The sequence below is a fragment of the Eremomyces bilateralis genome (assembly GCF_010015585.1).
Source record: "Eremomyces bilateralis CBS 781.70 unplaced genomic scaffold P152scaffold_2, whole genome shotgun sequence".
Classification (NCBI taxonomy): domain Eukaryota; kingdom Fungi; phylum Ascomycota; class Dothideomycetes; order Eremomycetales; family Eremomycetaceae; genus Eremomyces; species Eremomyces bilateralis.
In genome coordinates this window covers 1661118-1686457 of record NW_022985068.1, presented here as the reverse complement: position 1 = coordinate 1686457, position 25340 = coordinate 1661118, and the positions used below count along the sequence as shown (strand labels likewise).

Below are 25340 nucleotides of genomic sequence, written 5' to 3'. Positions count from 1 at the left end.
AGAACATTCTACACACGACACTCAGCACCTAAGACTCCATACCGCGTGCGATCTTGAAAGACCACATCTATCCTTCAAACACCACTTCCACCATGCCCCTCGACATCCGTATACCCACCACCAGCACCGCCCATCCCCCCACCACCAAACCTCACACCCTCTACCACCTCATCCTCACCTCCCCCCTCCGCACTACCGAGCTCCAAAAGCGCTACTCCGACTTCCTCGCCCTCCACGCCGCCCTCACCGCCTCCACCGCCACCCCCCCACCCGCCCCCCTCCCCCCCAAATCCTGGCTCACCCGCACCATCGCCTCCCCATCCCTCACCGAAACTCGCCGTCAGCGCCTTGAGGCTTACCTCCGCGCCATCGAAGCCGACATAGACCCCCGCTGGCGGAACACCCCTGCTTGGCGCACGTTTCTGGGGTTGCCCGCGGGCGCCGCGGCGGCAGGTGGAGGGGCGTTCGGGGAGGACGGGGTGAAAGCGCGGGGTGGGCTCATCGGAGTGTTAGGAGCGATCGCGTCGCCGGGGGCGTGGCTAGATGCGCATGCGGAGTTGAAGACGCAGCTGCAGCAGGCGCGGTTGCAGTTAGCGAAACGGGACCAGAGCAGTACGTCGTTGGGGAGTGGGGGAGAGGGGGGGCGGGATGTACAGGGGAAGCGGGAGGCGAGTGCGAATGCGAAGAAGGGGCTGGTGAGGGCGGGAACGTTGATTGCGCGGTTGGAGGAGGGGTTGGGGCGGTTGGAGGGGAAGGGGGAGTTGGGGAGGGGGGAGGTGCGGAGGCGGAGGGATCTGTTGGGGGTGGCGAGGATGGAGAGGGAGGGTTTGGAGGGGGTGTTGAATGCGTGGTCGGCGAGTCGGGTAGGGAAGGAGGAGGAGAGCGCGGGTGATAAGAAGGGGGAGCTGATGGGCGGGGCGGGGGGCAGGGGGAGGAGAGTGTTGGGGGCGCCGTTGAAGGAGACGGAGCGGTCGAGGGAGTTGGATAATCAAGGGGTGTTGCAGTTGCAGCAGCGGATCATGAAGGAGCAGGACCAGGATGTGGAGTCGATGACGGGCGTGGTGAGGCGGATCAAGGAGATGGGGATCGCCATCAATGAGGAGTTGGTGTCTCAAATGGACTTGGTCAACATCTTGGACCAGGATGTAGATCGGTACGTCGTTCTCTTCAGCTATATTATTACCGGACATGCTAACAGGTTTTAGGGTCTCTGGGAAGGTTGCAGTGGCGAAGAACCGTATCGGGCAGATCAGATAGGCTGGATCAACGCCGGGTCCTGTCTGATATGAAGCTGCTTTGCATTTCTGCCGGTCTAGCGTCGCGTCTTTATACCCTAGCTTCAGTTGTAAGAATGCCATTTAAATTCGGGTTGACAAATGAAGCGAGACGGGTCTGCTTTCAATCGGCTTCACGGGCGAGAGAATCGCTTCCTGACTGTCCCCGATCTCCTTCTCGCGAAGCATTCTCGCGACGACCTCGCTTTCGTCCAGGCAACACGCTGTTCCCACAGAAATCAGACCGTTTTCATGCCCTCAACGCCAACCGTCACCGTGGTATCCCACCTAACTCCAGTCGAGATGTTCCCCAAGAAAAAGCCATTCCTCATCCCTCCACAGTACCCCCACCCACCACCAACCGCTGCTTCTTCTTCTCCTTCCCCTTCTGCTTCACCACAACTTCCTCCTCCTCCACATCCATCTCCTCCGCCTCGATGCCCGCCCACTCGCCCTCCTTCACCGCATCCACCTCCATCGCCGTCTCCACCCGATCCCTCTGACTCGGCGGCAGCAGATGCTGATTCTCTGCCACCAGCGCGCGATCCTCCTCAAACGCCCGCCTCTTATTCCCCTTCATCCGGTTCAGGTAGAACTGCCGCTCGCGCTTCGCGCGCAGCTCGTTCACGCGCGACATGGCGCGCAGCGTGGTGGCGACCAGGTCGCGGTTGTAGCGCACCGGCACGTTGCGGCGGGCAGCGAAGGTCAGGGTGGTGTCGACGGTCATCTCCTTGCCGTGGGCGCGGCGGAAGGCTTTGGTCCAGGAGAGCTTGCGCGGGTTTCGCTTCATTTTGAACTATTGCAGGGCACTGTGGTCAGCGCATCGCTGGGGGTTTGGGTGGGGATAGCGGGAACATACGTTCTTATGGCATTTGCTGCGGCAGAAGCGGAAGAGTTTGGCGTCGTTTCGGACGAAGGATATGCCTGTGAAATGTGAGCCGAGCGATCTTGCGATGGATGGAGGAGAGAATCCCACCTTTGCTGGGAAAGCATGGCCGCGAGCAGAAGTAACACGTTTCGATCCTGCATACAGAGTCAGTGATCATTCAATTTGTACGATTAAGGATAACTTACCTCATCTTGACGACCTGTAGCGCAGTGCAGGATTATTATTGCGGTGAGGAAGGCTTGAAGTTGCCAAAAAATTCAAATGCGGGACGAAGTTCTGGTTTGCAGATTGCGCAGTTGGTCGCTACGGTTCTCCGGAGCATGGCGACTCTCCAACTCCAAAGTTCCACAGCTTCACATCCTCCAGAGGCATCAAAGCATCGCGTAAGCTCATAACAGCCTAAGACCGATACAACAACCTTCGACATTTCTCATATCGACTTCCAATCCTCAAATACTGCGTGTCTGAAATCTAAGGCTATCAAACACATTCCGAAAACGACGCCTTCTCACCTCCGCCGCCTCCCATCACACCTCCCCAGCTTCCACCTCCAGATACACCAACACGATGGACAGGTTAAGCGGGTTAATCAACGCCGCCCGTGGTATGGGCGGTGGCATGGGCGGAGGATCATCACAGGTGCCTTCATCCCTTCGACTCTCTGACCTCTCTGTACCAGCCAGACCCTAACCGCTTGCCACAGGATACCAACATCATCGACAACTCCGAAACAGTTTACATCTCATCCCTTGCGCTCCTCAAAATGTTACGGCATGGACGGGCTGGTGTACCGATGGAGGTCATGGGACTGATGCTCGGAGTGTTTGTGGATGATTATACGGTGCGAGTGGTGGACGTGTTCGCCATGCCCCAGAGCGGGACGGGTGTGAGTGTCGAGGCGGTGGACCCGGTGTTCCAGACGAAGATGATGGATATGTTGAAGCAGACGGGAAGGTATGCATCTTCCCTCCCTCTTTACCCTCTCTTGCCCTTCCCTCTTATTCTCATTCGACGCATCGATCTTGAAGTGAATAGCACTGACGTCCCCCAGACCCGAAACCGTCGTCGGCTGGTACCACTCCCATCCCGGCTTCGGCTGCTGGCTCTCCAGCGTCGATATCAACACACAGCAATCCTTCGAGCAGCTCACCCCTCGCGCTGTCGCTGTCGTCGTCGACCCCATCCAATCCGTCAAAGGCAAAGTCGTCATCGACGCCTTCCGCCTGATCAACCCGCAGCTCCTCATGATGGGCCACGAACCCCGCCAAACGACCTCCAATCTCGGCCACCTCAACAAGCCGTCCATCCAGGCCCTCATCCACGGCCTGAACCGCCACTACTACAGCATTGCCATCAACTACCGGAAAACGGGGCTCGAGGAGAACATGCTGATGAATCTGCACAAGCACGTGTGGACGGAGGCGCTGCAGATGGCGGACTTCCGGACCGAGGACGTGCGGAATAAGGAGCGGTTGACGAAGTTGGTAGGGCTTGCGGAGGGATATGAGAAGCGGGTCAAGGAGGAAACGGAGTTGACGAAAGAGCAATTAAAGACGCGATATGTTGGGAAGGTTGATCCGAAGAAGCGTAAGTTTGGCATTTTCTTTTCCTTTTTCTGATTTGTCCTGAGGCAATCCATGTCTATTGCGGGATCAATTTATGTGGTAAATTTTACTAACACATTCGGTAGACCTCGAAGACGTAGGCCAGCTCCTCATCGAAGACAACATCGTCTCCGTATCCCGCCAGATGATCGACAAGGAAGCATCCGTACCGACCGCAAAGTCCGAGGCCAACGGGCAGTCGAATGGAATGGATGTTGACGAGCTATGACCGTACCTTTCAGCTCTGCTTTTAGAAACTACAATACCCGAGAAGGTTTCATTTTGCATGGTCTCGGTCTTCCCGCCGTCGGTTGGCATATGTAAAATATCCTGGGGACCGGCAATTCAAGCAGGTCATGGCGTCGATCAGCTCATGCTCGGTTCATAGAACTAATTTGACATCTCTATGGTTTTGGACGCTATCGTGTATCGAAGGTGATCCTAAACAATTTTGGATATCTCCCTAAATCTATACCAAGTCCAAGTCAAAGTCAATCCGCCCCAGAACAAAAATAATAAAATCCTATCCTTCGGCATGAACATAGTCAAGTCATCGTATGTACCAGTATATCTTTTCATGACCCAAAAATGTCTGGGAAAATTCTAACATGCAATCCAACGCTCCAACGCCATCGCTTCCAAACGTTTCCAAGCTAGATGCAGTAAATTCCATTTCAACTTCTCCCCACATTTTCCTTCTCTTACCTACCCAACCCCTTCACCCGCGACCATTCGCCGTCCCGTTCGCCGTCCCATACCCTCTCCCTCTCCCCTCCCCCTGCCCCACCTCCACACTCGGCATCAACCGCTCCGTCTCCTGCGCCTCCCTCGCCTCCCTTCTCAAGATCTCCAACCCGGTCTCCCGACTCTTCGCTGCGACGTAGCCGACCAGCGCGATTCCCACGACCAGCGCGGTGCCGAGCAGGAGGAGGTTGACGGGGACGGGATCGTGGTGGAACACGCGGTGGGTCAGGGCTTCGAGGCCGGATTGCGAGAAGTTGAGGAGCCCGGCGAGACAGATAATCGTGCCGTAGACTTTGCCGAAGGTGGCGAAGCCGAACACTTTGGCGGCGTAGTCACTGCGGGAGATGCGTTAGCGAATTGGCATGCCGACGGAATTTCGAGGGGGGAGGTGTCGGAGGGGCAATCTGAGAGAGAAAGTGGGGATAGGAAACTTACGAGACCGCTGTATAGTAGAATGGTCGATATAGGACGAAGAGGCATACATTGGCATACGATGCCCACATGTGCGGGAGGACGCCGAGGACGCCAATGGTCGTGGCGGTGGTGACGAGTACGGCCAGCACGGTCGGGGTGCTCAAATTATCGAGGAACCAGCCGATGAAGGGGACGGCGACGACGCCGCCCAAGGGGAGCGCAACGTCGAAGAACGTGTTGACCGCGACGGCCTTCCGCTCGTCGCCGAGCAGGTGCTCGTACTGCGGGCGGATCGTCGCGACGAAGTAGTTGATGCGTGTCATCTGGATCACGGTGAACAGGGTGATCAGGACGAACCACGGCGTAGCCATCTGCTGTGCGGCCGTGCGGCCGTGCAGCGCGCCCCAAACGCCCGAGTTGTGCTTCTTCGCCTCCTCCTTCTGGTTCTGCTCATCCGCGTCCACTGTGCCGAGCAGCGCGGTGACTTCTTCGATGACGCTCTCCCGGCGGTGGCGGCGCTCGTCCTGTAGGAGCTGACGCTCCGACTCGTCTTCGATGTCGCCGTCGGACTCGTGGGCGTCGGCCTCGGCGCCGGTCTCGGCGTCGCTGACGAGCTCGCCGACGGTCTTGTAGGAGGCGCTGGGCATGAGAAAGATCTGGACGACGAGGATGAAGGTGGGGACGAGGAGATAGGCGAGGAAGAAGTATTTCGGCCAGAAGCGCGCGTGTGTGGCCTGGTAGATGAGGCGATAGAAGAGGAAGATGGCGGACGAGGAGTCGAAGGCGCCGGTCAACAGGGCGAGGATGAGTCCTGAGTACCGCGGGAAGGTGTTGGAGAGTTGGAAGGAGGAGATGAAGATGAAGGGGCCGCCGAGGGCGAGGAAGAGATACGATGGGATGTAGCCGTCGAAGGGGAGCTGGCCGGCGAACGCGAAGAAGAGACATCCAAGGTAGACGAATAATGACCCGATGATGCCGGCGACTCGCGGTCCATAGCGATCGAGGATTGTACCCACAGGGAGAGCAACGACATTCGTAGAGACCGCAGCGATTGTGAACATGAAGTTGAGTCTAGAAGTCAACTTAGCTTCATGTTGGACGTTTTATTGGAGAGCGGTTCCAGACTTACCGTAATTCCTGCTCGTAGCATACATGCACTCCCCTATCCAGCTCATCTTTTGAACATGTTTCTCGGTATACCCCCTCTTGAATCAACACCGGCTTAATCGCTGCATAACCAAACACGATCCCAGCAGCGAAGAGGCAATATATGACGGCAACTATAACTTGAGCTGTACACCGAAGAGGTTAGCTATCTATTCCACCATGAGCGAATCCGTATAGCATGCAAATCCAGGGTATATTGACTTTGGTGGTATGTTCCACCACCGTACTTCTATTTTCACGACGTACCTATTCTCTTGGTCGTCGATACCTCAAATGCCCCGATCGGTTCCAGTTCCTCCTGCAAAAGCGGTGGCACCCAATTATCGACAGGGTTAAAGCTGAGCTTGCGTCGTTGGCCGCCCGAAGGCGATATCTCGCGCCATAGATCGTATTCTTCGAGGGCCGAGACGCGTTGGCTGAGAGACATTTCGACGTTCGTTCAAGGGCTTCCAACACTATCTTGCTAAACTCTTACGATGGGAGTAGGAGATGGCGGGAGTAGTCGCGATACAGGAAGGCGGGGAATGGCGGCGATTGGGTGAGGGTGAGACAGCTGCAAGAAACAGACTTGCGTGTCACTATAAATCCGTCACCCTATTGCAGTTTTTTTCTCGCCCCGTCGGCTTGACGAGAGGAAAAAAAAATTGCGAGGCCTGATGATCCAGGTCCCCGTCTCCGAACACGGTCGAGGGATCAGCGCCGGACGAAATTACTGGATGGAGGACATGATGGACTCGCGGATGGGCGGGTCGAGAGCATGCATGAGAGGTCCTCTGTTCCTTGTTCCTGCGGGGGCTTGTATGCACTATGCAGGAAGTAAAACGGCACTCGAGCTCGTGGTTGACAGGAATCGCAGGATTGCAGCGATAATCGGCGAAAATTAGTTTGAGACGTACATTTGAAAAAGGCGTAAGTGCGGAGAGCGGCGTGCATATGGAGCTTCGACGGACATCAAAATGCAGACGTCACTGGAGAGAGCAAGAAATTCGGTTGGAACTGCGGGTCACCAAACTACCGGGGGCGCTTCATGGTGATCGGTCGTCGGGCCTGAGCGATACCAACTATGCCACTAATCTCCAAACAGGTAATTTTGTGAGAATCAACGTCCAATTGCGCTTCGTCAATATTCAATTGCCATATCCATGCCGAGTGATCTGAGGGTTCGGGCTGCGCTGCTGGGAATGTGATGCGGACGTGGGGGACAACAGCTTGGGGGCACGGCGAAATCGGTGATGGACGACGGGAACAGGCAAGAGGAAAATGTCCGAAGGGAGCTTGTTTATCCTTGATGTGTTGATGTATATATTTTGGACTTTTCATTATGGTATTAGACAAAATCTGCTCGGAACGCCTGTCGAGCACCAGGACAATTAGGTGAAATGAGCAACATGAATCCCCAAACGCCTTCCCCATGCCATTGCGGACAAGCTGCCATCTAGGCATGCAAGGTTTCTCGCGGTTCATATTTGATCCAGATCAGATGACAGACTAACATCTTAACAACGTTCTCCATGAATTTGGCTTGTGTACACGTTAGATCCGTCTATGCAGGATCCTTAACGTATCCAGCCTTCTTGTTCTTGAAAAACAGTGTCGGCAAAAGCAGTGCAGACACCGTATAGAGAATGCAAAGGGCGATGCTAAGACCCCAGATCGCCTTCGTCTCGTAGCAATTGGCCTTGGTGAAGCCCGCCCACGCGCGAAGGTCGAGTTGGCTGCCGGGAACGCCGAGGTTGGTCTTCATGGATTGAACCATCGAGTAGGTCTGGATTGCGTCTTGCGCTTGGGTGGAATCGCCAAGGGCGGGGCAGTGGAGGAACGAGAGCGGTTTGCCAACGGTGACGGCGACGACGATCCAGGCGATGAGGAGGAGGGAATCGACACCGCACATGACGAAGAGGCCGATGTTGGCTTGGGCCCAATAGAAGGCGATGGACACCAGGGTGTAGAGAGTTGCGATGCATGTCTGCGGGTAGAAACGGTCAGAACGGGAAGAGTGTTAGGACCTTGGAAAACATACGACGCTGAGAGTGCCAACCACCTCCTTAGAAGGCTCGCGACCATATGCGACCATCTCGCTGACAAAATTCGCCGTCATTCCAACAATGCCAATCATGGCAATGACTTGCAAGCCCCGGACAAGGAGGAAGGTGGTGCTCAGGGGAGCGGCTCCGTAGCTTGGGATAGGCATGATGACGGGGTTGATAGTTCGATTCGTGAAGGAGATTCGTTCGTTTGTGGGCTACAGAGCGAGAAGGAATGCAATATAAAATGCTTTTCAACAATGAATGTTGGGGATGGTCGTATGTAAAGACTGGACCTGCCGGTAGATATATAGAGAGCGATGAATGCCAGCAACCAAAGCAGATAGAGAAAACCGACTAGCAGAAAGAATGAGTCAAGGAAATTCGTCACGACTTTGTTTGCAAAGACTGAATGGATCTGAAGATGAAGCAGAAGACAGGAAGTGTGAAGCTGTCCATGACTGGATTATATACCTGCTGAACCGAGATCCGTGTACCCAAGAGCATCCGTGCCTAGCGAAGGTATCAGGAGAGCATCACCATGCGATCAGTTCCCACGAGAGACATCTATTCCTGTCAGTGTTGTTGACCATTGTTAGATCATGAATCATAATGGACTTTCGTTTCACACCGTCCTGAGTTGACGCTGAAGCATCCAATGGGGGGGATGAATCGGCAATGCGGCTCTTCCCGATAGCGGGAGGGGTGTGTTTGGGGCGGGCTCCATACCGGCGCCTACAGAAAACTGGTCCTCAAGCGCAACGTCCTCTTCCAACAGGACCGTGAATCCCATGTTTTGACGCCATCTTGCCTGGATGAGGCTCCGGAATCCCAAAGTCTCCAGCGCAACCGTCGTAGCGGGCTCCACTCGGCGTTGTTGGTTCTCGTTTGATGTAGAAGCCGTGGAGCCTCGTTCCGCTCCAGGGTTCACTTTCAAACCGGCTCCGCTCCCGCTGCCGCACTGCGTCGCGATGGCCTATGATTAGCAAGTCGGCATTTCTGTTGAGCCGGCATCGAGAGGCTGTCGATGCTCCGCGACGAGCGTGGGATACGCGCTGTTGGGATGGATGAGATGAGGAGGGATAAAAGTAACGCGTCGCAGCTGTTGGATATTCATGCTACAACAGTCTGGCGAATCAGATGCGCACATTGATGAGAACTAATGTGTACAGTTCGTTCCAGGCCCTCACAATCTTCCCATTCACTTTAAGAGGTATCGTACAGATACAAACAGGCTGGACCTCCAAACGGCACGCCATTTGAAGGTCTGACCAACGAGTTCGAAAGAGCTCTGGTGTGGCGGGGGCTGGGCATCTGTAGCTCCTAGTATGTCCCTAGGAGACTCGCGACATGACGTGTGATATATCAAATGCGGCATAACTCTCTCCCTTCGAAAAATGCCTTATAACCTCAACTTCGCACACGACGATGTCGTCTGCCTCCGATTCTAGCGCCGATCCAGCAATTCGGAGACGCACCCCTTGCAGTTCAAGTCTACGCAAAGCTATTCTCAAGTCATCAGCCGCTTCAGAATGCGCTATCTTCGGTGTACATCAGATCTCCTCGCTTTTCTTACGCGTGTTAAACAATTATTCTCTCGCTCATCATTTCGATCATTTCGACTATTTGCTCGTGTTCCGTTTTGTGAAGATCGGAGCCGATGCAAAAACTGAGCAGACCCGCTAAGCAGGCGAATGAGTCCAGAATCTAGGTTTATATTTGGAAAGGCTTCAGATTCTGATACATACGGCCACATCAACCTGAATATAGGGCATCCCGTCCGCTCTGCCGTACTCAAGCAGGTTAGAGATGGAATAGTACTACGGTGGGTGACCATAGGGGAACTCTCTCACTGTAGTACTACTCGGCTTGTCTGCCATTGGCCAACAATGTTACCATACATTCTTAGTCAGCGAGGGATACGTTACGGGGAATTAGATGGTTGGTTTATGTTTTGCGCCCCCGGCAATCCCTCCCTTCGTACACCTCCGTAATTCATCATTTAATCCAGATGAGCTCATTTGGACTGCCCTACACTCTGGAGATACTTTGATAGCTTTACAGACTCTCCTTTCCTCTTACGAAGACGGACATCGACAACCATCGTGTGAAGCACTTTATAAGACTTTCTTACAGATGATCCTGCAAGTAAAAGAAGTCTGGATTGTTCTCGATGCTCTTGATGAATGCAACGCGAGGACAGGGTCGCCAAGCGAAGGATTGCTCTCGTGGATGAAAGATTTCCAAAGCTCCTACCGAAAGAATGTCCATCTCCTTGTGACAAGCCGCCAAGAACGAGACATCGAGTCTATAATCAGCAAATTTGCTCGTATGGACGACATAATTCCTATTCAGAGTGACCTTATCACTGATGATATCCGGGCCTACGTGCGCAGGAGAGTGACAAAGGGTGATGGTCTTAAAAGATGGTACTCGGAACCAGACATCCAGAAAAATACGCCCGAGGGTCATAAATGGACCCAAGGGGTGCGCAGCGTAGGGAGCAGAACCTCCCAAGTTTTAACAGCATACCCAGCCACAGTTTGCTGATGAAGTCCTGATCCTCTACGGCCAATCACACGCGCTTATTAGTACTGGTTTCACCGATAGCTAAACCACATAATGAAATAAACAGCAGATGATATACTATAACTCGTTGATTTTGATCTATCTACGCAGACTCCATATCCGCAACGTTATAGAGGATATGAATCAAGCGATTCCCGCTTACTCAGGTTGCACCTAACAACCAACCTTATTGAGGTGTTCTTTTGATTGATGGGACGATCAAGCAAACTATGAACGTTTTTAAGCACTCTAAATCTCCATTCAGGAACCTTGAGTGCCGGACGGGTTAGACCCCGTTGTAGGTGTATCGATCTCACTCGCAAGTAGCGGGGACGACCTCCGAGGTGGAGAGGATGATCGGATCGGAAGTTAAACACGTCGTAGAGGCGGTGGCATGAAACCGACCGCGAATTGCTGAGGATCCTGTATAGACACATTAGCCATGCTGCGCAAGGAGTAGACGGTATGTAGTATGTACGGAGGACGCGACGTGATACAATGCGCGCCGAGCGACATCATCGTTCCTAGCTTGAGTTGTAGCAGTTACTTGCATGCGCAATCGCGGTAGATCAAACGATTCTTCGAATAACACCCCTTTCAGCGACTTAACACGCGAGACAGCTACATAAGTTAATCCCGGCGCAAAGTCCCGCTTATCAGCGATGTTCAAAACTGCCTTTTCTAGTGTCATTCCCTGGCTCTTGTGGATGGTGATAGCATACGCCAGAACCATTGGAAACTGGGTACGCAGGCAGGCGACAGAATCGCGAACGAAGTCTCGACGGGACCGGAATATAGGCACGAGCTTTTCACCGTTAACCTCTCGAAAGGATGGACCATCATAGCTGTCGAATGCAACCAGTAATGCCGTGGGAGGCGACTTCCGGGGATCTTGAACGTCCGCTTCCCAGGCCATGTCGCGTACATTACCCATAGTACCGTTTACCAATCCTCGTTCGGTCCAGATATTCTCGGTAAGCATGACACGGAACCAATAGATATAGGGAAGGTGTTCTGCAGGTTGCCGGCTTGTTCGGTAGTGGCGCTCGCTGCACCTTTCCCCTCATTAGTTGCAATCATCAGGACAACTGGTCGGCCACTTTCGCGCATCTGTGTATGGTTGAATTGAATGACGTCTGCCTTCTTGGCGTAGACGTGAAGGGCACCCTGGAAGCTTTAGACGTCACTGGGCGAGAGAGTAGAAGCAACTCGCGTAGCAAGAAGGCGCCAGTTATCAACCGTGACATTCCCGGTTCGCAAGTCTTCGAGTGCATTTCGAAACATTGCCTCCTCAGGTCCCTGCTGACGGACAACAACGTCTAGCTCAATTGTTCGGAAGAAGCCTTAATAGAGTCTATGGCCATGGCTCTCATCGATGTTCTTTGAAATGTTGTTCTGGCTGGTAAAGAGCGGCTTCTCGCCAACGGGCGGCAGCTGGAAGAAGTCGCCAGCTAGGATAACGTTGAGGCCACCAAATGGACGGTCACTACGATCAGGCCAAATCTCATTACATCGACGGTCAATCCAAGCAAGAAGTTTCAAGCCAACCATTGACTTCTCGTCAATGACGATATATTGAACACCTTTGAATGCAGTCTGAATAGCCTGAGCGGCTTGCTTTAACAACTTTTCGTACTGCTTGGCCTTCGGAGTGAGGCGGAATAGGGAATGAAGGGTCTTACCCGAAATGTTATGCGCGGCTACACCGGTAGGGGCAGCCCGAACGATTGGGGAGGTAGTATGCCCTATCGCACTCGCGACAGTCTCAAGCGCCTCGGAAAGGATCATAATAAGGTACGTCTTCCCTGTCCCACCCTTACCATCGATGCTTAGCAGGAGCTGAGGCGGAGGCCGGTGCTCCTGGTAGGCGTGAAAGTGACGCATGACGAGGTCCTGACAGAGTTTCTGTTTGCCATTTAGGCTAGCATATGTCCCAGCAGCAACGGCTACTAAGTTAGCCGGAAAGTCCGCCTTTATCCGTTTCCAGAACTCGACATCGAGGTCGAGATAGTTACCGATCATGCCATCAAGGATATATGCACGGTCGATGTCTCGGTCGCCAATGCGGTCAGGGTCCTCGACCTGCGCACTATCTCGACCGGGGCAAACTTGTGCAAGCTCTTGCCAGGAAGCAAGAATATCCTCCTCCTCGGAATCGAGTGGCTCCTCATCATTATCCCCCGTTAGCATCTCCACCTCATACCCGTCGGGAGTATGGCCTTCATGAAACGTTTTACACTCTTCCTAAGCCTCGTAGAACGTATCCCAAGTCTTCTCTGGATCGTAAAGGTATGCCTTTAGATCATCGACTTCACGGAACGGATGGTGCAACATCAACTTTACTCGAGCAAAGTTCTCTGGATCGATTTCAGGACGATAGCGTGGGAAGAAGTTCAACACCCGTTCCGAAGCACGAGGTCGCCTTCGGTATTTCTGGAGGTCATATTCACGCAGAAGCTCGAGATAAGTAATGCTATCGCACTCCGGAGGACGATCTTTATACTTCTGAAGCAGTGACTTGCCAGCGCGAACCTGAACACCGCTCTCATGATCCTCGAGGAAGTGGAGCTCAGCGTGCTGCTGCTCCGGGCGACAGTCAACATTGATGACCATCCGACTCTGGGAGCACAAAGGCAGGTCTAAGAGAAGATGGCAGATCTCTTGCGCAGACCAATTCCGTTCGCCTACGAGACGATTCATCGTCTTTTCCACGAGTGATTGGTAGGGGCGATTCGAATTGAGACGCGGAAGGAGCTTTGAAGTCATATCACGATATAACTCTGATGCCTCTTCGGCCTTGGTAGTGTACTTACCGAGATAGAAGATAACTCCATCTTTACCGGTACAGGGCTGGATGTCCGTATTGGCGCACCATGCCTTAGTAATAAGCGGGTTGTACTGGTTGAGCTTTGGGTCATTGCGTTCGGATTGGGAACGGTACCACGATCTTCCAGGATCCTTCACCATCTCTGGCGTAGTCGTAATGGGCCACGGGGCCTTAATACGACACTCCTCAATGCTAGTCGTCTTATTAGTACGAAGATAATATTGCCTAGTACAATGATGAACCTGAACACGGTTCAGTAGGTTGGAAAGATGGCGCAGTGTGTTCGGTTGGTCCGCAAACGGCATCTGCAGTTCTGACCTCTCCTCAGGACGAACCCAATCACGCCCACGGTCTGGATTGATAGCATGGATGTGGATTCCCCAAAACCGAGCAAATTCCGTCAGTTGGTCGATATTGTCTTGAAGTTCAGGACTAGGTAAGCCGTCACCCTCCATCCAATATGAACCATGGTCATGGGTACTACCGCGTGATTGCCATTCGAAACGATGCCAGTAGTCGACGATGTTAAACTTTGGAATAAGCACCTCGGTCCGGAAGGCCTCGAAACGACGGTGGAAATGATTCGCGACAATCAATAGATTATCTCGGACCGCATCACGAGCAATGCGAATACGTTGTACTGAAGTGGCGGATTTCCACTACTCGTAGTTCGGCATGGATTGCATCAGATCATCCCAGTGATAATCGGCTGCAGAGAAGGTGATAAAGAGATGCGGACACCCGAGTTGTCGGACACCGGCTTCTAAAGCCCGACGCTTTCCTGCCCAAAATGAACGGGTGCCGCGCATACTGCCGGAGTAACGGGAGATAGAGTTAACCATAGCTTCCGCTTCTGGAGTATCTTCCTCGAAAGCTCGTCGAAGATCGTCAACTGTTAAGTCAGTGGGACCAGGGCGGATCTTCTTGACGAAAAAGCTCGCGCGTGAGTTGACTTGGCTCCTCATGATTGTATTGAAGACAACATATCGAAAGCGAGGGTGCTGTGCGAAGCGTCCATCCTTGTAGAGAAGCAGATGCTTGACGAATTCGTTGTACTTGATAGCTCGGATCCTTGGCGTGGCAAACTCCGCCCTCCCGTATGGAAACAGTGTAGGGAAAGCCCATGTCAAACATGGGACTGATTTGTTCAAGTCTGCAAGAGGGGTCGCACGGAGGGATGGCATGGTCATGAAGGGTGCTTGACTGGCCTGGAGCCGTTCCCTTCTACGTGCTCCAATTTCAAGACGCATCTGATCGATCTCTTGGCGGTCCGGGTTCAAGTCCGGGACTGCACTGGCTTGCGGCGGGGATATATCGTCGTCTTCTGGGTCGTCAAAGTCGTCTGCCTGCATTTCAACATTGGGCTCATCCTGGTGGTCATAGATAAGCAGGTCCTCTTCAACTGAGCCGTTTTCGGGCAAGGCGTCGAGTCGAGTTAGATCAATGTCGATAGAAGCATAGGCAGGATGGTGTTCTTGAAGGAAGTAGAGCCATTTTATCACTGCGCTACGACGCACTCGATAATCGCGAATGAATTGACGATTAACCCTTGGATCCGTAGCATGATTAGAAGGGCGAAGGATGATAACATCTAGCTCTCTAGGCAAGAGAGGGAGACGCGCATAAACGCGTGCAGTATTCGAGAGGAAGTGACAGATATGACCAGAGTACTTGTACTGCTGGCCGCGGTATTGCCGAACCTCAACAAAGGTATGGACACGCGAGATAAGCATCTCCTCGATCTGAGAAAGCTTAGGGAGACAAATATCCGGAAATTCCCCGGGATCGGCATTGTTCTCATCGCTCCAGAGATATGGTTCGTCGGGGCCACGCTTTGCATCAATGGTAAGGCATGACTTGCAAACACCGTTCTCGTCGTAGCTTATCCCAAGCCATCGCTCATGGCAGCGGACACAGGTGGCCATATTAACAGAATCGACCTTTCGATGAAAGTTCTGTATAAGCGTTTTATCGCGTTCGGTGAGTGCCGGATCCGTGGTTCCGAGAGTTAGACTAGAGAAATCGATAGGAGGATTAGGGGCTAGTAGATCCGCGGTAGCAAGTTCTCGAGCGCGTCGATGGGGACCTGGACGCGAAGGGGTGCGACTTCTCGGAGGATCCAAGCTAGAGCGGCGTTGAGACTGCTCTGGGGCTCTCCGGCGATGGTCATTATTAATCCACCCGTCTGTACTTTGACGACAGGATACACAGTTGAGGAAATATAAGGCCTCGGAATCTGCTCCTTGCTCTTGTTTATCTTCCATGCACGAAGACTGGTTCACTTCATGACCACCTTGCAAACACCACTGCGTACGCTCAGATACAGGAGTATAATCCCTGCAATAGGTACACGATTCCATATGTCTCACTTTCCGAGACTCTTCACGGTAGGTGTCACAGAGTCTACACAGAAAGTATTGTAGTTCGGGAGCCTCCTGGCTAGGAGGCGGTTGAAGTTCGCGAAGTAAACCTCTAGAGGATTCGGACCGAGCGCTTGATCCAGTAAACCGAGATAGATTCCGAGTTCGACCGCGAAGTGAAGGTAGGGAGTATCGGCGGAAGATTGGACCGCGGACAGGTTGCTCACCATCCTCCTGCTCGTCTTCAATAGGCGGAAAGATTGGATTTCCAAGCTGGGACAGATTAGGTGGAGTCCGGGATGGAACATGGGTCGCGCCAGGATACTGTCCAGGCGGACGCGTCCGTTGTGTAACGAAGTCATCGAAATTGGGCGTCGAAGAGACAATCTCACCGTGTCTCCTGCGAGAACGGTGCTCACGTTGAATATCCACGAAGTCTCTGCGAACTGCTGCTTGAGAAGGAGTATCTTCCTCGTGTTGACCTCGGGGAAAGAATCCTTCCGACTGTAGACGAGGCTTCACTTGCCTCTGGATTAATGCGCTTGTATCTCGTTGATAGCGAGGGCGCTTCCTCTAGGGTAATATTAGTTTGAATATGATGCGGGACTTCGAAACACACTTACAGAAGATGTATGACTCTCACGGCAAGCCTTACACTTAGCATAATACTCTCCATTGCGCTTCAGGTCATAAGCAGCATCCTTCCGATGTTTACAGTGAATACATCGATGCAGTGGATTGGATGGGTCGGGAACATCGGAAGGGGGGTCGGGTGCATAACCTCCAGGAGGAGGTATAGTACTTAGGCTGACCTCCGCCATGCGGGATCGCTTTGATAGATCTCCAATTGACAATATAGACTGTGATGCTAGACCGATAGTAGTTAATTGATAGAGAGTCGACAAAGGTGCCAGGAAAGCGATAAGGTAGAGAAGAAAATTGTGAGTAAGAGATGAAAAAACAAATAGATTTTAAGCAGAGGAGCTGAGTAGAATCTATGTGACCGGCCCTACTTCATTCACTCTTCCACCTTCGACCACATGCACATATGTTTCTACAGTCTTTCGCCCGCATGACTTCCTCTGGTTGATTTTGAGGGATGGAATCGCTCAAGACGACACTGTATCGTACACGATGAAGGCAACGAGTGTCCGTGTAGATGATTTCAGGACTGTCGGCCGGTATAAGAACATAGATGATGCCCGGAGATGTCTCGAGGATCTTGCTTTCTTTCTCTTCACTTTCTTCTATGGACATTGTCCGTGAGACTCAACTACTCTGCATTGTCGAATTGTCTATACCTTACGATGCTATGTCTCACTCCCCCAAATGTAGGATTCGCCTGATGCCGTGATAGTAGTGAAAAGGTGCTCCATGTAGGTAACGAGAGCGCAGGACCTGGCGACGGCGACGACAACGAAGTCCACAGAGTTCGGAGATGGAAGAACTTTTCAGCCAATCACTTTGCCAAGTAATTTGGACGAATCACAGAGACACGGAACTTTCCGGACCCTTTTCTCAGCCAATCATTTTGCCAAGGAAATTTTTGGACCAATCACAGAGAGTTTTCAACTGACCAATGAGCGTGTGTGCTTTTTTGGAAAAGGAGCCCCATTTGGATTTTAAACTGCTCCGCTACGCTGCGCAATTATACTCAGCAGAGAGCTGGCAGGTAATTCCGACGTTGTTATTGGTATATTTCTGGTTTATACCGATTGCGTATTCCTTAACACTGTAATTAATGGCAGAGTGGGAGTGGGTAAGTCACGTGCTATCGCGCACCCTCGCGTTTGGAACACCTGCGCAGTTTTATTGACGCGACGACAGCAAACATCCACAGCAACAAGCAGCCATCCACATATCGACAACATTATCGCTTCCACAAAGGGTATTCTATACAAAAGTCCAGAGTTCGGTCTTTTCCACCTACTTGCACCCGCTCAATCTCCTCCAATAAACCAAATCACTACAGCCCAAATGCCAAATACCACTCTTCCATCCGCTTCGATCTCCTCCAACTTTCAAGCTCGCAAACCCTACCCACCACCAACGCACTCGGATCTTGGTGCCTCTCTTCCTAAGAACAATGACTCATACAATGTGCATTTTCGCCATCCAGGATATCCAGACACAAACAATATTCTTCTCGTATTGCCAGCACTGGATAGCTCTGAAGGGGGCATTCATCACGAGACGGCAAGGATTGCTTGTGCGATAATTGCAAATTGCACCTGGGAAGGATTTTTGACAGAGACGAGAAAAGGACGACGAATTGCAGCGGAGGCAGACTCCCTCCTAACGCTGAAGAATTACTATTTCCGGATCAAAGAGGACCCTGATGACGGTATGTCTCGAGGATTAATGTTTCGCTGGACCGCTATATTCCACATACTAACTAACATAAACTATTCTCAGATCCTAAATACCCTATCATCCCATCCTTTGCCCACTTTCAATTCCCCCACGATAACCTACCACCTTTTTGGAAATCGGACATCTTCCGCATCCCCAGGTCCGACATCTTACCACGACAGAGCGGCCTGACAGAGATCCTCTTGTCCCGCGATGTTTCTTGCAGAGTAACCAGCCACACTGAGGGCACGGAAGCTGCGCATCTCATTCCTCGGAGTGAGGAGCCGTGGTTCAGTTCAAACATGATGTTTCAATACACTTCTCGTCCCGCCACTATGACCGATCCAACTGATGATGCTCGAAACTCCATTTTGCTACGATCGGATATTCACACTGTGTTCGACCAGAAATGGTTGGTTGCTGTACCTAAAGGGAGTTCCTGGGTTGTCCATGTCTTTGCCCCTGGCTTGACAGGAGAGCTTGCGAAACTATACCATAATGTCACGCTGCAGCCACTTATGGATGTAAGCGTGGAGTGTCTGTTCGCTCGGTTTGCTTGGACTATTCTTGCACAGAGTACTTTCTTACGGCAGGGAGTTTCACGAAGGCTTGTTCTTGTGGACGGAGAGGATGGCTCGAGCAGGATCCTGGACGCGTCTGGCGACAAATGTAGGCATATTTTTGCCGCCCGAGTCAAGAGCAGGAGCCAAAGCCCAAAGAAGAGACAACGGGACGATGTCTTAGAAGATCTTGAAACGTGCAGCGAAGAAGATTTCAGAGGCAGGAAGAGACAGAGGAGCTTTGATCATAAATCATCATCCTTTGCTTCCTCATTTCGAGGTGATCATTTAACATCAGAGGAAGACGAAAGTGGTGAAAGTCACAGTGATGGGCAGCACGGAGACGGCGATGAGAGATTTCATTGTAACCTATCAAGTCTCCCCAAGAGACAGAGTGTACTTGAAAGTCAAGAACATAATGCTGAATGCAATATAAGTGCTTAGCTTGTCAAAGTCTTCCATGGTTCATGATACGAGCGTCCTCACCGTGCAGTGATGCTCACAAACAACTAGAGGCAATCGAGCCAGCAGCCTATTTCTCATAAACTCTTCACAATGGTGTAGCATAAGCAGGTCGGCGCCCTCCCTGCTAGCGCCGTATAACGTTGAAGTGAGTTGCTACTTCGCTTTGTATGCAGGAAAAGCCCGACACTGATTTCGCAAGTCACTGTACGCTTGTCATGCCTTGAGATGGCCGCTCCCGCCCTCGTGATATATCTATTTTTAGGAGGAAGAGCACACAGCCACAGCTTTGGCTCACGGCTAGACAAAAGCAGATTATATAAGTTAAGTTACTCCTTAGTCATCATGCGGGTTCTTTCGGGATCGCGTTTCTTTGATTGGAGGTATCAAGCAGAGTGGCGACGTTGCATGAGATCGCCTCCCACGGCAGCCCTACGGCAGATAGGAGGTTCTCGTCGTTCCCAGGGGACTCAAAAGTTCGGATAACCGTCATTTATGAGTTTCGCCAGCTGCGCAAGCTTGATGGCGATGCTGTGGAGGAAGCGCACTGTTTGGGCGCAAAAGGAGGCTCTCCGCAAATCAGTAGCTGCGACAACGTTGCGACGAAATTTTCCTATGGCCGGCTCCTGGAGCGTCAGCAGTGACCACGGCATGCGGTTAAACACAAAAATCTGCACTTTTAGGTGTGTATAAAAGAGTTTGAATTGCCTGAAGTCAAACTACTGTGACAGTCACAGATGTAAAATAGCAGATCGCCAGTGAAAGAGATCTTTTCCTTTTTCTCTTTAGCAAATCAACAGCGTTCCAGCTATACCAAATCCTTCGAGGTTTGAGCCTTTACAGATACTCGCGTATATGGTAAAAAAAAATCTTCCACTCGTCCCCAATACCATATCAGTTTGCTAAAAACAAGCAAACCAACGAAAACCTTACTTCCTTCTAGCATCCTATTGCCTTTACATATCTTCTCCATTGAAACCCCTTGCAATGACCTCATAGTCGCACCAAGGCGGCTCTTCTCTAAGCGATACTCTTATAAGAGCACGAAAGCCTCTGGCGCTTGTTCGGCCGATATTTCCCGTATACTAGGAGCATCATCCTGTACCAATCAATGAACTGATCCAACTCTATCAGAAGCATTCATCAGCAGCCATCTTTCCTTCTCTAGGAGTGACAAGCTCTATTTCGCCCAAAGATATTCGCAATAGACTTATTAAAGGGATCGGCCCTCGTGTTCCCAGCAACCTAGAAGATCTTTTAGTACATAACTCATTTTTTTTAATGTTAACCTTGACTTATATTGGTTCAGTATTTAGAGATTCGAATTGCCCATTGGAAGATGAAACGAGAAGAGCTGAGCTCTGAAATTCATATGCTTCATGATGCCATGTTCTTTGGTCTACAACAGCATGAACGGACTCAGCAGCAGATCAAGTGGTGGAGGTCCTCCGATGTGAACAAAGAGGAACATTTATTAAAATATATCCTCTGCTTTGGAAGCGTTACAAGGACGCGTGACAGAGATTGGGCAATATTTGAGCCAACTGTACTTTTATTCAACAGGTCCAAGTAATGCCCGAAATCTAAAAGGATCTCTGGAGCCTTGTTAAGGGGCGTAACTTAGCTTGAGGCGAGTTAATCTTCTCGATGCGGAAAGATGGGTCAACCAGTCGAATCAGTCCTCGGTGACGCTGATTGTTGGTGGCTCGATGAGGGGTAGCCTCTTCGTCCTTCGTATGCTCCCAACCCTTCGAATTCTTTCCGTAAATGTGGGTGGCTCTAGCAAGTGGCCGCTGGAATTGTTTAAAACAAAGGCAGCTATTACAGCCGCATTTAGCAAGCTCAGAAAAGCCTCAATTTCCGGTCCTAGATCGCCAGATGCACTTTCTTTAGACCATGACGTATTCTCCTTCCTTATAGAAAGCCTACTTGAGATTAGCACGCTCGAAGTTCTTGAGCTCCGAGACGTTGGCATTGTTGGGAGCGTGGAGTATTCTATGCTGCCCGCCTTCAAGGTTTTGATGATCGAGATGCAATGCAATATTGGAGACCTGTGAGCCCCCTTATCCAAGATATTGGGGGCTTAAGGACTTCTGAACTAAGGAGGAGGAGATAGAGAGAACAACGTTCAGCTTCGACGTGACTAGGTTCGAAGAGCGAGCTTGAGGATTATCCAAGAACGGGTTTGAAAGTCCGGGCGATTTATAAGGTGTGCTAGTCGACCAAATTTTGGAAACTCTGGCTCCTACTACTCAGTAGTAAGTGTACTTAAATACCGAAGACAGGAGTATTCGGCAATCTATTTTCCTTATAATATCAAGGCGGCGATGCCAACGTAATTTTTTAGATAGAAGTTGGCCCGAAGTTAAGGAATGGCTACAGCGTACGAATTAAACAAAACTTTAGAAATATCACTGTGTGTGCAGTGTCTGGCTTGCTCTGAAGTAAAAGTACCCATGATCTGGCTCGGCACGCAGGGAGGGAGGTTACTCTTAACAATTTTCGAATCTTTTCGCGCAACCTCTCTCGCTCTAGAACACGCAACTCACACAATACAACTCTGCTGCTTATGATCAAATCACCCTGAAATCCAACTATTCAGTAGAATCAGTCGGATAAGTCTAACTAATAGAACGAGGCTCCCTACCCTACTAAATATTTTCTACCCTTGAGGGCTGGCCCTGCCTACTCCGATCTCTTTGTCGTAGTTTGCATGCGACTTCTCTTACTTGATCTAGACAAAGGGTCTCTCCACTCTCTTTTGGGAGTGCTCGTTGTCCGTCGATTGCTGGCTCAGCATTCACTTCCTTGTCCATATGGTCCATATGGTTTGAGTTTTCTGAGGCAATGTCACTTTGTGCCACGGGTGGCTCCTCATTTTTCGTAGATTGTGTTCTAGGTATGAACATGTAACCGGCGAAAGTGGCCCAGATGGCATTTAGCCGGGCGATCAGTGAACGAAAACGAGAACAACTCATCTTTATATGGGACTGGATGCCGCAGAACATTTTCGGTAGAGTCGTGCCGGAGAAGTGGTCATTTCAAGCGTCTGGGGCGACTGAAAGCTCCGGGTCCTCAGCAAATGAAAATGGGTTTATATTGACAATGCCCTTTTAGAGCACTTCAAGACAGATTCCGTCAACGTTCTTATCTATGGTAGAGCACGCATTAGATATGTTACACGACAACTTTGTCCTGCCGGATCCGGACTCCCGTCCCACGGAACACATCGCTCCATCAGCGACGCTTCTTAATAGTAGGCCGCTGAACCCTGAGTCTCCAGATTTTAATGTTCAGACGGAGAATACGGCAAGTTGATCCTTCTTTATTGGGAGGAACAAATGTTAACTTTTACAAGAACCGCGGTATGGACATTCACGTAGCCGACTGGAGAATGAAGCAAGACCAGTCAGATATTGCAATGGCTACACTGCAGCAACACCTAGCTCATGTCACCTATACCCATTCAATTGCAAAGTCTGCAGCGGATAAGGTGATACATATAATTCAAGGATATCACCAACAAGAAATGCAGCGCGTTATCTCCGGTATATCGAGCCTCGAAGAGCGGGTTGCAGACCTGGAGAAATCCGCACACAGCGGGAGCAGATCAAAGCGATCACAGGGTGAGCATTGCTACGCCGCGTCAAGGTCAGATGACTACTTATAATCACATATATAGCATCGAAGGTTGGAAGAAGATGATTTACGCTGCAATTTTCTCCTAAGTTATATCCCAATTCCATTGACGAGCTTTATGATACCGATGCTGTCAACTGTTACCCAACTTAGAATTCTTCAATAATCTGCAACTCCGTTTTGCTTTCGTTTCTTCGTAACCGGTTCTTCATCCGAATGTACAGCAAAGACTTCCTCCTGGAGCATTTGCTCGAGCAGACCTAAGTCGGTCAATTTCCTCCCGGTATCATCATCTGCTTTCCGTTTTACATTAACCGTAACTGTGCTCTTATTCTGAAGTTCGGATGCTGGTTGAACTCGCTTATATGATCGATGATGTTCACGCTGCTTTAACCCAGTTTTGCACAGATGAGGCGTGTAATGCTTCCCATGCGTGCACTGCAAGTGACCGCAAAAGGGGTCTATTCCAGCTTCAATCATTGACCCGCAGTCAGGAACTGGACATTGACGAGCTTGATCGAGGTGGCCCGAGGGTAGATGATCAGCCTTGAAATGTTCTGTCAAATTTTGGCGCTGGGAAAAGGACAATTGACGCCCGGTCGGATCGCAGAGGACGCAGATCGAACGTTCGATGCGTCGATGAGCAGCGGGTGTATAGTGTTTGCCGTGCTGGCGTTCTAAGTGACAGTAAAACGGAGATACACCAGCGTCAATAGTCAGGCCACAGTCAGGAACTGGGCATTCGCGTCCTTGATCTAGGTGATGATGTCGTAAATGTTTGATCTGAAAGTGCCTGGTGAGAGACGAATGTTGTGAGAAAGATAAAACCTTCCCAGTCGGATTGCAAAGGACACAGATAGACCGAGGACATGGATCTTGAGCGTTTCGGTTAGAGTCATACCTCTTACTTCTCTTCAAAAGGCGGGGGTAGCTAGCCAGTAACTTAATAAATGAAGCCCGGCCTTCTTCATCAACGGGCGTTGCATCAACGATGACATCGCTGTTCGAAATTGGCAACTCGGCAATGGTGATATTGCCGCCCAGCGCCCTTGCATCTTGTACCTTGCGAAAGTATTTCTCCTACTTCTCTCGAATAGCCAAGAAAGATAACCGGTCCAATAGGTTGCGCTGTCCCGTTTTATGGTCCTGGAGAGCTTGCACATCTCGTCGCTCAAGAAGCTTTTTATCCTCGTCCTCACTCAGGTGGCATGGGGCATGGGGATCCGCCGTGGAAGACAAATCCGCCAGGAGGGAGAAAAGGGCATCAGGCGGTTGCATATCCATATATTGTTACATTGCTTGGCGCGCAACTCGCAAAAAAACTGCCAAATTTGGGTAACGACTTTTGCAATCGTATAGAATCCTGGATTTCGCCCCCAATACACATATCCCATACCAATTTGACGCGTTTTCGTACCAATTAACGTGTTTTCATACTCATCAACGTGTTTATCGTGATCTATATGACGAATCGATCTATTTCTCGTAATCTTGACCTCCTTAACCGTGGGTGGAACGCCAGACCGGTCAAGATGCCTCCTCTTCCCCCCAAGACCAAGGGCAAGACCCAAACTTCTCAATTCATACCTCCACCTTCGTATGGACTCCGATCTAACCGTCGTCGAGTCACCTTCGAGGACCCGATCGTGAACGAAGACGCTGGAGATGATATTGCAGACCGCCACGAGGAGGTGTTGGCTCCTCCGGCCCGGAAACAGAAGGCTCCTAGTCAACCGGCACAGAAACCCGCCGCGAAGTCAAAGGCCACCTCTAAGCCCAAAGCACCACCAAAACAGCGAGCTAAACGGTCGAAGGAAACCTCATCCGGCGATACGACCGAGCAACTGACCACGGTAACGAAAGAAAACGACCGCTCCTCCTAAACCTAGGGCGAAGCAGCAACCTGCTAAAAAGTCCGGAGGAAGTAGCCAACCTCCTCCTACAGAGGAGGAGACTGGCACTGAAGAATCAGTAGAGGAGGATGATACAGATACCGACGTGGATACTACTCCCAACGCCCAGAGGCGCCCAGGGCAAGCAGGGATATCTCGTTATGTCGATAACTCCCCGACTATCGCTTCGAATAAGGCCTGGTTAGACAGTGACTTGGCACCAGATAACCGACCGGGTAGAGCATGGGCATATAGTGTCATCTGCGATGATCTAGCTGGGGTTACCCGGGACCACGAGCAAGCGAAGAGGATGCAAAGGGAGGAACTAGAGAAATAGAAAGGTCAGCCGAAGGCGGGCAAGGACATCCGTTTTATACAGCGCCAAAAACGTCAGCCACATATCAGGACGCCTGTAGACCAACAGGGGATTGAAGAATTCCTCTCGACCGGTATTGATCGTACCAGGGCTAGACAGGATAGGCCCCCCATGATCAAGATCCTGAACGGGGAGACTGGTTCAGGCCTCTCCAGGACTCGACCGATTACCATCTCCAGCTTGAGATG

General features: G+C 51.2%; 11 protein-coding genes across 11 annotated transcripts; 6 read left to right on the top strand and 5 right to left on the bottom strand.

Annotated features, from left to right (window-relative positions):
- Positions 1 to 95: 95 nt before the first annotated feature.
- Positions 96 to 1154, top strand: P152DRAFT_384680 (uncharacterized protein; the record flags this gene model as incomplete). Its single annotated transcript, XM_033675806.1, has 1 exon — positions 96 to 1154. A coding segment is annotated over one exon (1059 nt), but the record flags the coding sequence as incomplete, so codon positions are not given.
- A 448-nt stretch (positions 1155 to 1602) lies between these two features.
- P152DRAFT_470613 (uncharacterized protein) lies at positions 1603 to 2353 on the bottom strand (the record flags this gene model as incomplete). Its single annotated transcript, XM_033680990.1, has 4 exons — positions 1603 to 2070; positions 2134 to 2198; positions 2251 to 2297; positions 2349 to 2353. The coding sequence occupies 4 exons, from the start codon at positions 2351 to 2353 to the stop codon at positions 1603 to 1605; spliced, it is 585 nt and encodes a 194-aa protein (XP_033538246.1).
- Positions 2354 to 2730: 377 nt separating this feature from the next.
- On the top strand, positions 2731 to 3996 carry P152DRAFT_389328 (proteasome regulatory particle subunit; the record flags this gene model as incomplete). The annotated part of the gene is made up of 4 exons (XM_033675977.1): positions 2731 to 2802; positions 2867 to 3117; positions 3215 to 3750; positions 3854 to 3996. The coding sequence occupies 4 exons, from the start codon at positions 2731 to 2733 to the stop codon at positions 3994 to 3996; spliced, it is 1002 nt and encodes a 333-aa protein (XP_033538245.1).
- Positions 3997 to 4136: 140 nt separating this feature from the next.
- P152DRAFT_454851 (MFS general substrate transporter) lies at positions 4137 to 6998 on the bottom strand. Its single transcript, XM_033678667.1, has 4 exons — positions 6339 to 6998; positions 6055 to 6217; positions 4947 to 5996; positions 4137 to 4846 (listed from the first exon to the last, which is right to left on the bottom strand). Exons 1-4 carry the CDS (start codon positions 6517 to 6519, stop codon positions 4486 to 4488), a joined length of 1755 nt encoding a protein of 584 aa, XP_033538244.1. The 5' UTR covers positions 6520 to 6998; the 3' UTR covers positions 4137 to 4485.
- Positions 6999 to 7038: 40 nt separating this feature from the next.
- Positions 7039 to 7846, bottom strand: P152DRAFT_129870 (uncharacterized protein). The gene has a single exon (XM_033673761.1). The coding sequence runs from the start codon at positions 7554 to 7556 to the stop codon at positions 7104 to 7106; it is 453 nt and encodes a 150-aa protein (XP_033538243.1). The 5' UTR covers positions 7557 to 7846; the 3' UTR covers positions 7039 to 7103.
- P152DRAFT_454849 (uncharacterized protein) lies at positions 7359 to 8530 on the bottom strand. Its single transcript, XM_033678666.1, has 2 exons — positions 8113 to 8530; positions 7359 to 8058 (listed from the first exon to the last, which is right to left on the bottom strand). The coding sequence occupies exons 1-2, from the start codon at positions 8281 to 8283 to the stop codon at positions 7636 to 7638; spliced, it is 594 nt and encodes a 197-aa protein (XP_033538242.1). The 5' UTR covers positions 8284 to 8530; the 3' UTR covers positions 7359 to 7635.
- A 1398-nt stretch (positions 8531 to 9928) lies between these two features.
- Positions 9929 to 10739, top strand: P152DRAFT_129840 (uncharacterized protein). The gene has a single exon (XM_033673760.1). It carries the CDS (start codon positions 10055 to 10057, stop codon positions 10664 to 10666), a length of 612 nt encoding a protein of 203 aa, XP_033538241.1. The 5' UTR covers positions 9929 to 10054; the 3' UTR covers positions 10667 to 10739.
- A 5137-nt stretch (positions 10740 to 15876) lies between these two features.
- On the bottom strand, positions 15877 to 16692 carry P152DRAFT_446240 (uncharacterized protein; the record flags this gene model as incomplete). Its single annotated transcript, XM_033677912.1, has 3 exons — positions 15877 to 15914; positions 16099 to 16444; positions 16495 to 16692. The coding sequence occupies 3 exons, from the start codon at positions 16690 to 16692 to the stop codon at positions 15877 to 15879; spliced, it is 582 nt and encodes a 193-aa protein (XP_033538240.1).
- A 1156-nt stretch (positions 16693 to 17848) lies between these two features.
- On the top strand, positions 17849 to 19227 carry P152DRAFT_428850 (uncharacterized protein; the record flags this gene model as incomplete). The annotated part of the gene is made up of 2 exons (XM_033677347.1): positions 17849 to 18215; positions 18287 to 19227. The coding sequence occupies 2 exons, from the start codon at positions 17849 to 17851 to the stop codon at positions 19225 to 19227; spliced, it is 1308 nt and encodes a 435-aa protein (XP_033538239.1).
- A 4658-nt stretch (positions 19228 to 23885) lies between these two features.
- P152DRAFT_454842 (uncharacterized protein) lies at positions 23886 to 24278 on the top strand. Its single transcript, XM_033678665.1, has one exon. The coding sequence runs from the start codon at positions 24025 to 24027 to the stop codon at positions 24241 to 24243; it is 219 nt and encodes a 72-aa protein (XP_033538238.1). The 5' UTR covers positions 23886 to 24024; the 3' UTR covers positions 24244 to 24278.
- Positions 24198 to 25052, top strand: P152DRAFT_129666 (uncharacterized protein). Its single transcript, XM_033673759.1, has one exon. It carries the CDS (start codon positions 24348 to 24350, stop codon positions 24765 to 24767), a length of 420 nt encoding a protein of 139 aa, XP_033538237.1. The 5' UTR covers positions 24198 to 24347; the 3' UTR covers positions 24768 to 25052.
- The last annotated feature ends 288 nt before the right edge of the window (positions 25053 to 25340 follow it).

What these genes read in the sequence shown, in the direction of transcription:
- P152DRAFT_454851 (XM_033678667.1), bottom strand. Translation starts at nt 6,519, where the DNA reads ATGTCTCTCAGCCAACGCGTCTCGGCCCTCGAAGAATACGATCTATGG. An exon ending in ATCGACGACCAAGAGAATAG is followed by an intron (nt 6,218 to 6,338) that starts GTACGTCGTGAA and finishes TTCGGTGTACAG; the next exon opens with CTCAAGTTATAGTTGCCGTC. An exon ending in TGCTACGAGCAGGAATTACG is followed by an intron (nt 5,997 to 6,054) that starts GTAAGTCTGGAA and finishes GTTGACTTCTAG; the next exon opens with ACTCAACTTCATGTTCACAA.
- P152DRAFT_129870 (XM_033673761.1), bottom strand. Translation starts at nt 7,556, where the DNA reads ATGAACCGCGAGAAACCTTGCATGCCTAGATGGCAGCTTGTCCGCAAT.
- P152DRAFT_454849 (XM_033678666.1), bottom strand. Translation starts at nt 8,283, where the DNA reads ATGCCTATCCCAAGCTACGGAGCCGCTCCCCTGAGCACCACCTTCCTC. An exon ending in TGGTTGGCACTCTCAGCGTC is followed by an intron (nt 8,059 to 8,112) that starts GTATGTTTTCCA and finishes TTCTACCCGCAG; the next exon opens with ACATGCATCGCAACTCTCTA.
- P152DRAFT_129840 (XM_033673760.1), top strand. Translation starts at nt 10,055, where the DNA reads ATGGTTGGTTTATGTTTTGCGCCCCCGGCAATCCCTCCCTTCGTACAC.
- P152DRAFT_454842 (XM_033678665.1), top strand. Translation starts at nt 24,025, where the DNA reads ATGGTCCTGGAGAGCTTGCACATCTCGTCGCTCAAGAAGCTTTTTATC.
- P152DRAFT_129666 (XM_033673759.1), top strand. Translation starts at nt 24,348, where the DNA reads ATGACGAATCGATCTATTTCTCGTAATCTTGACCTCCTTAACCGTGGG.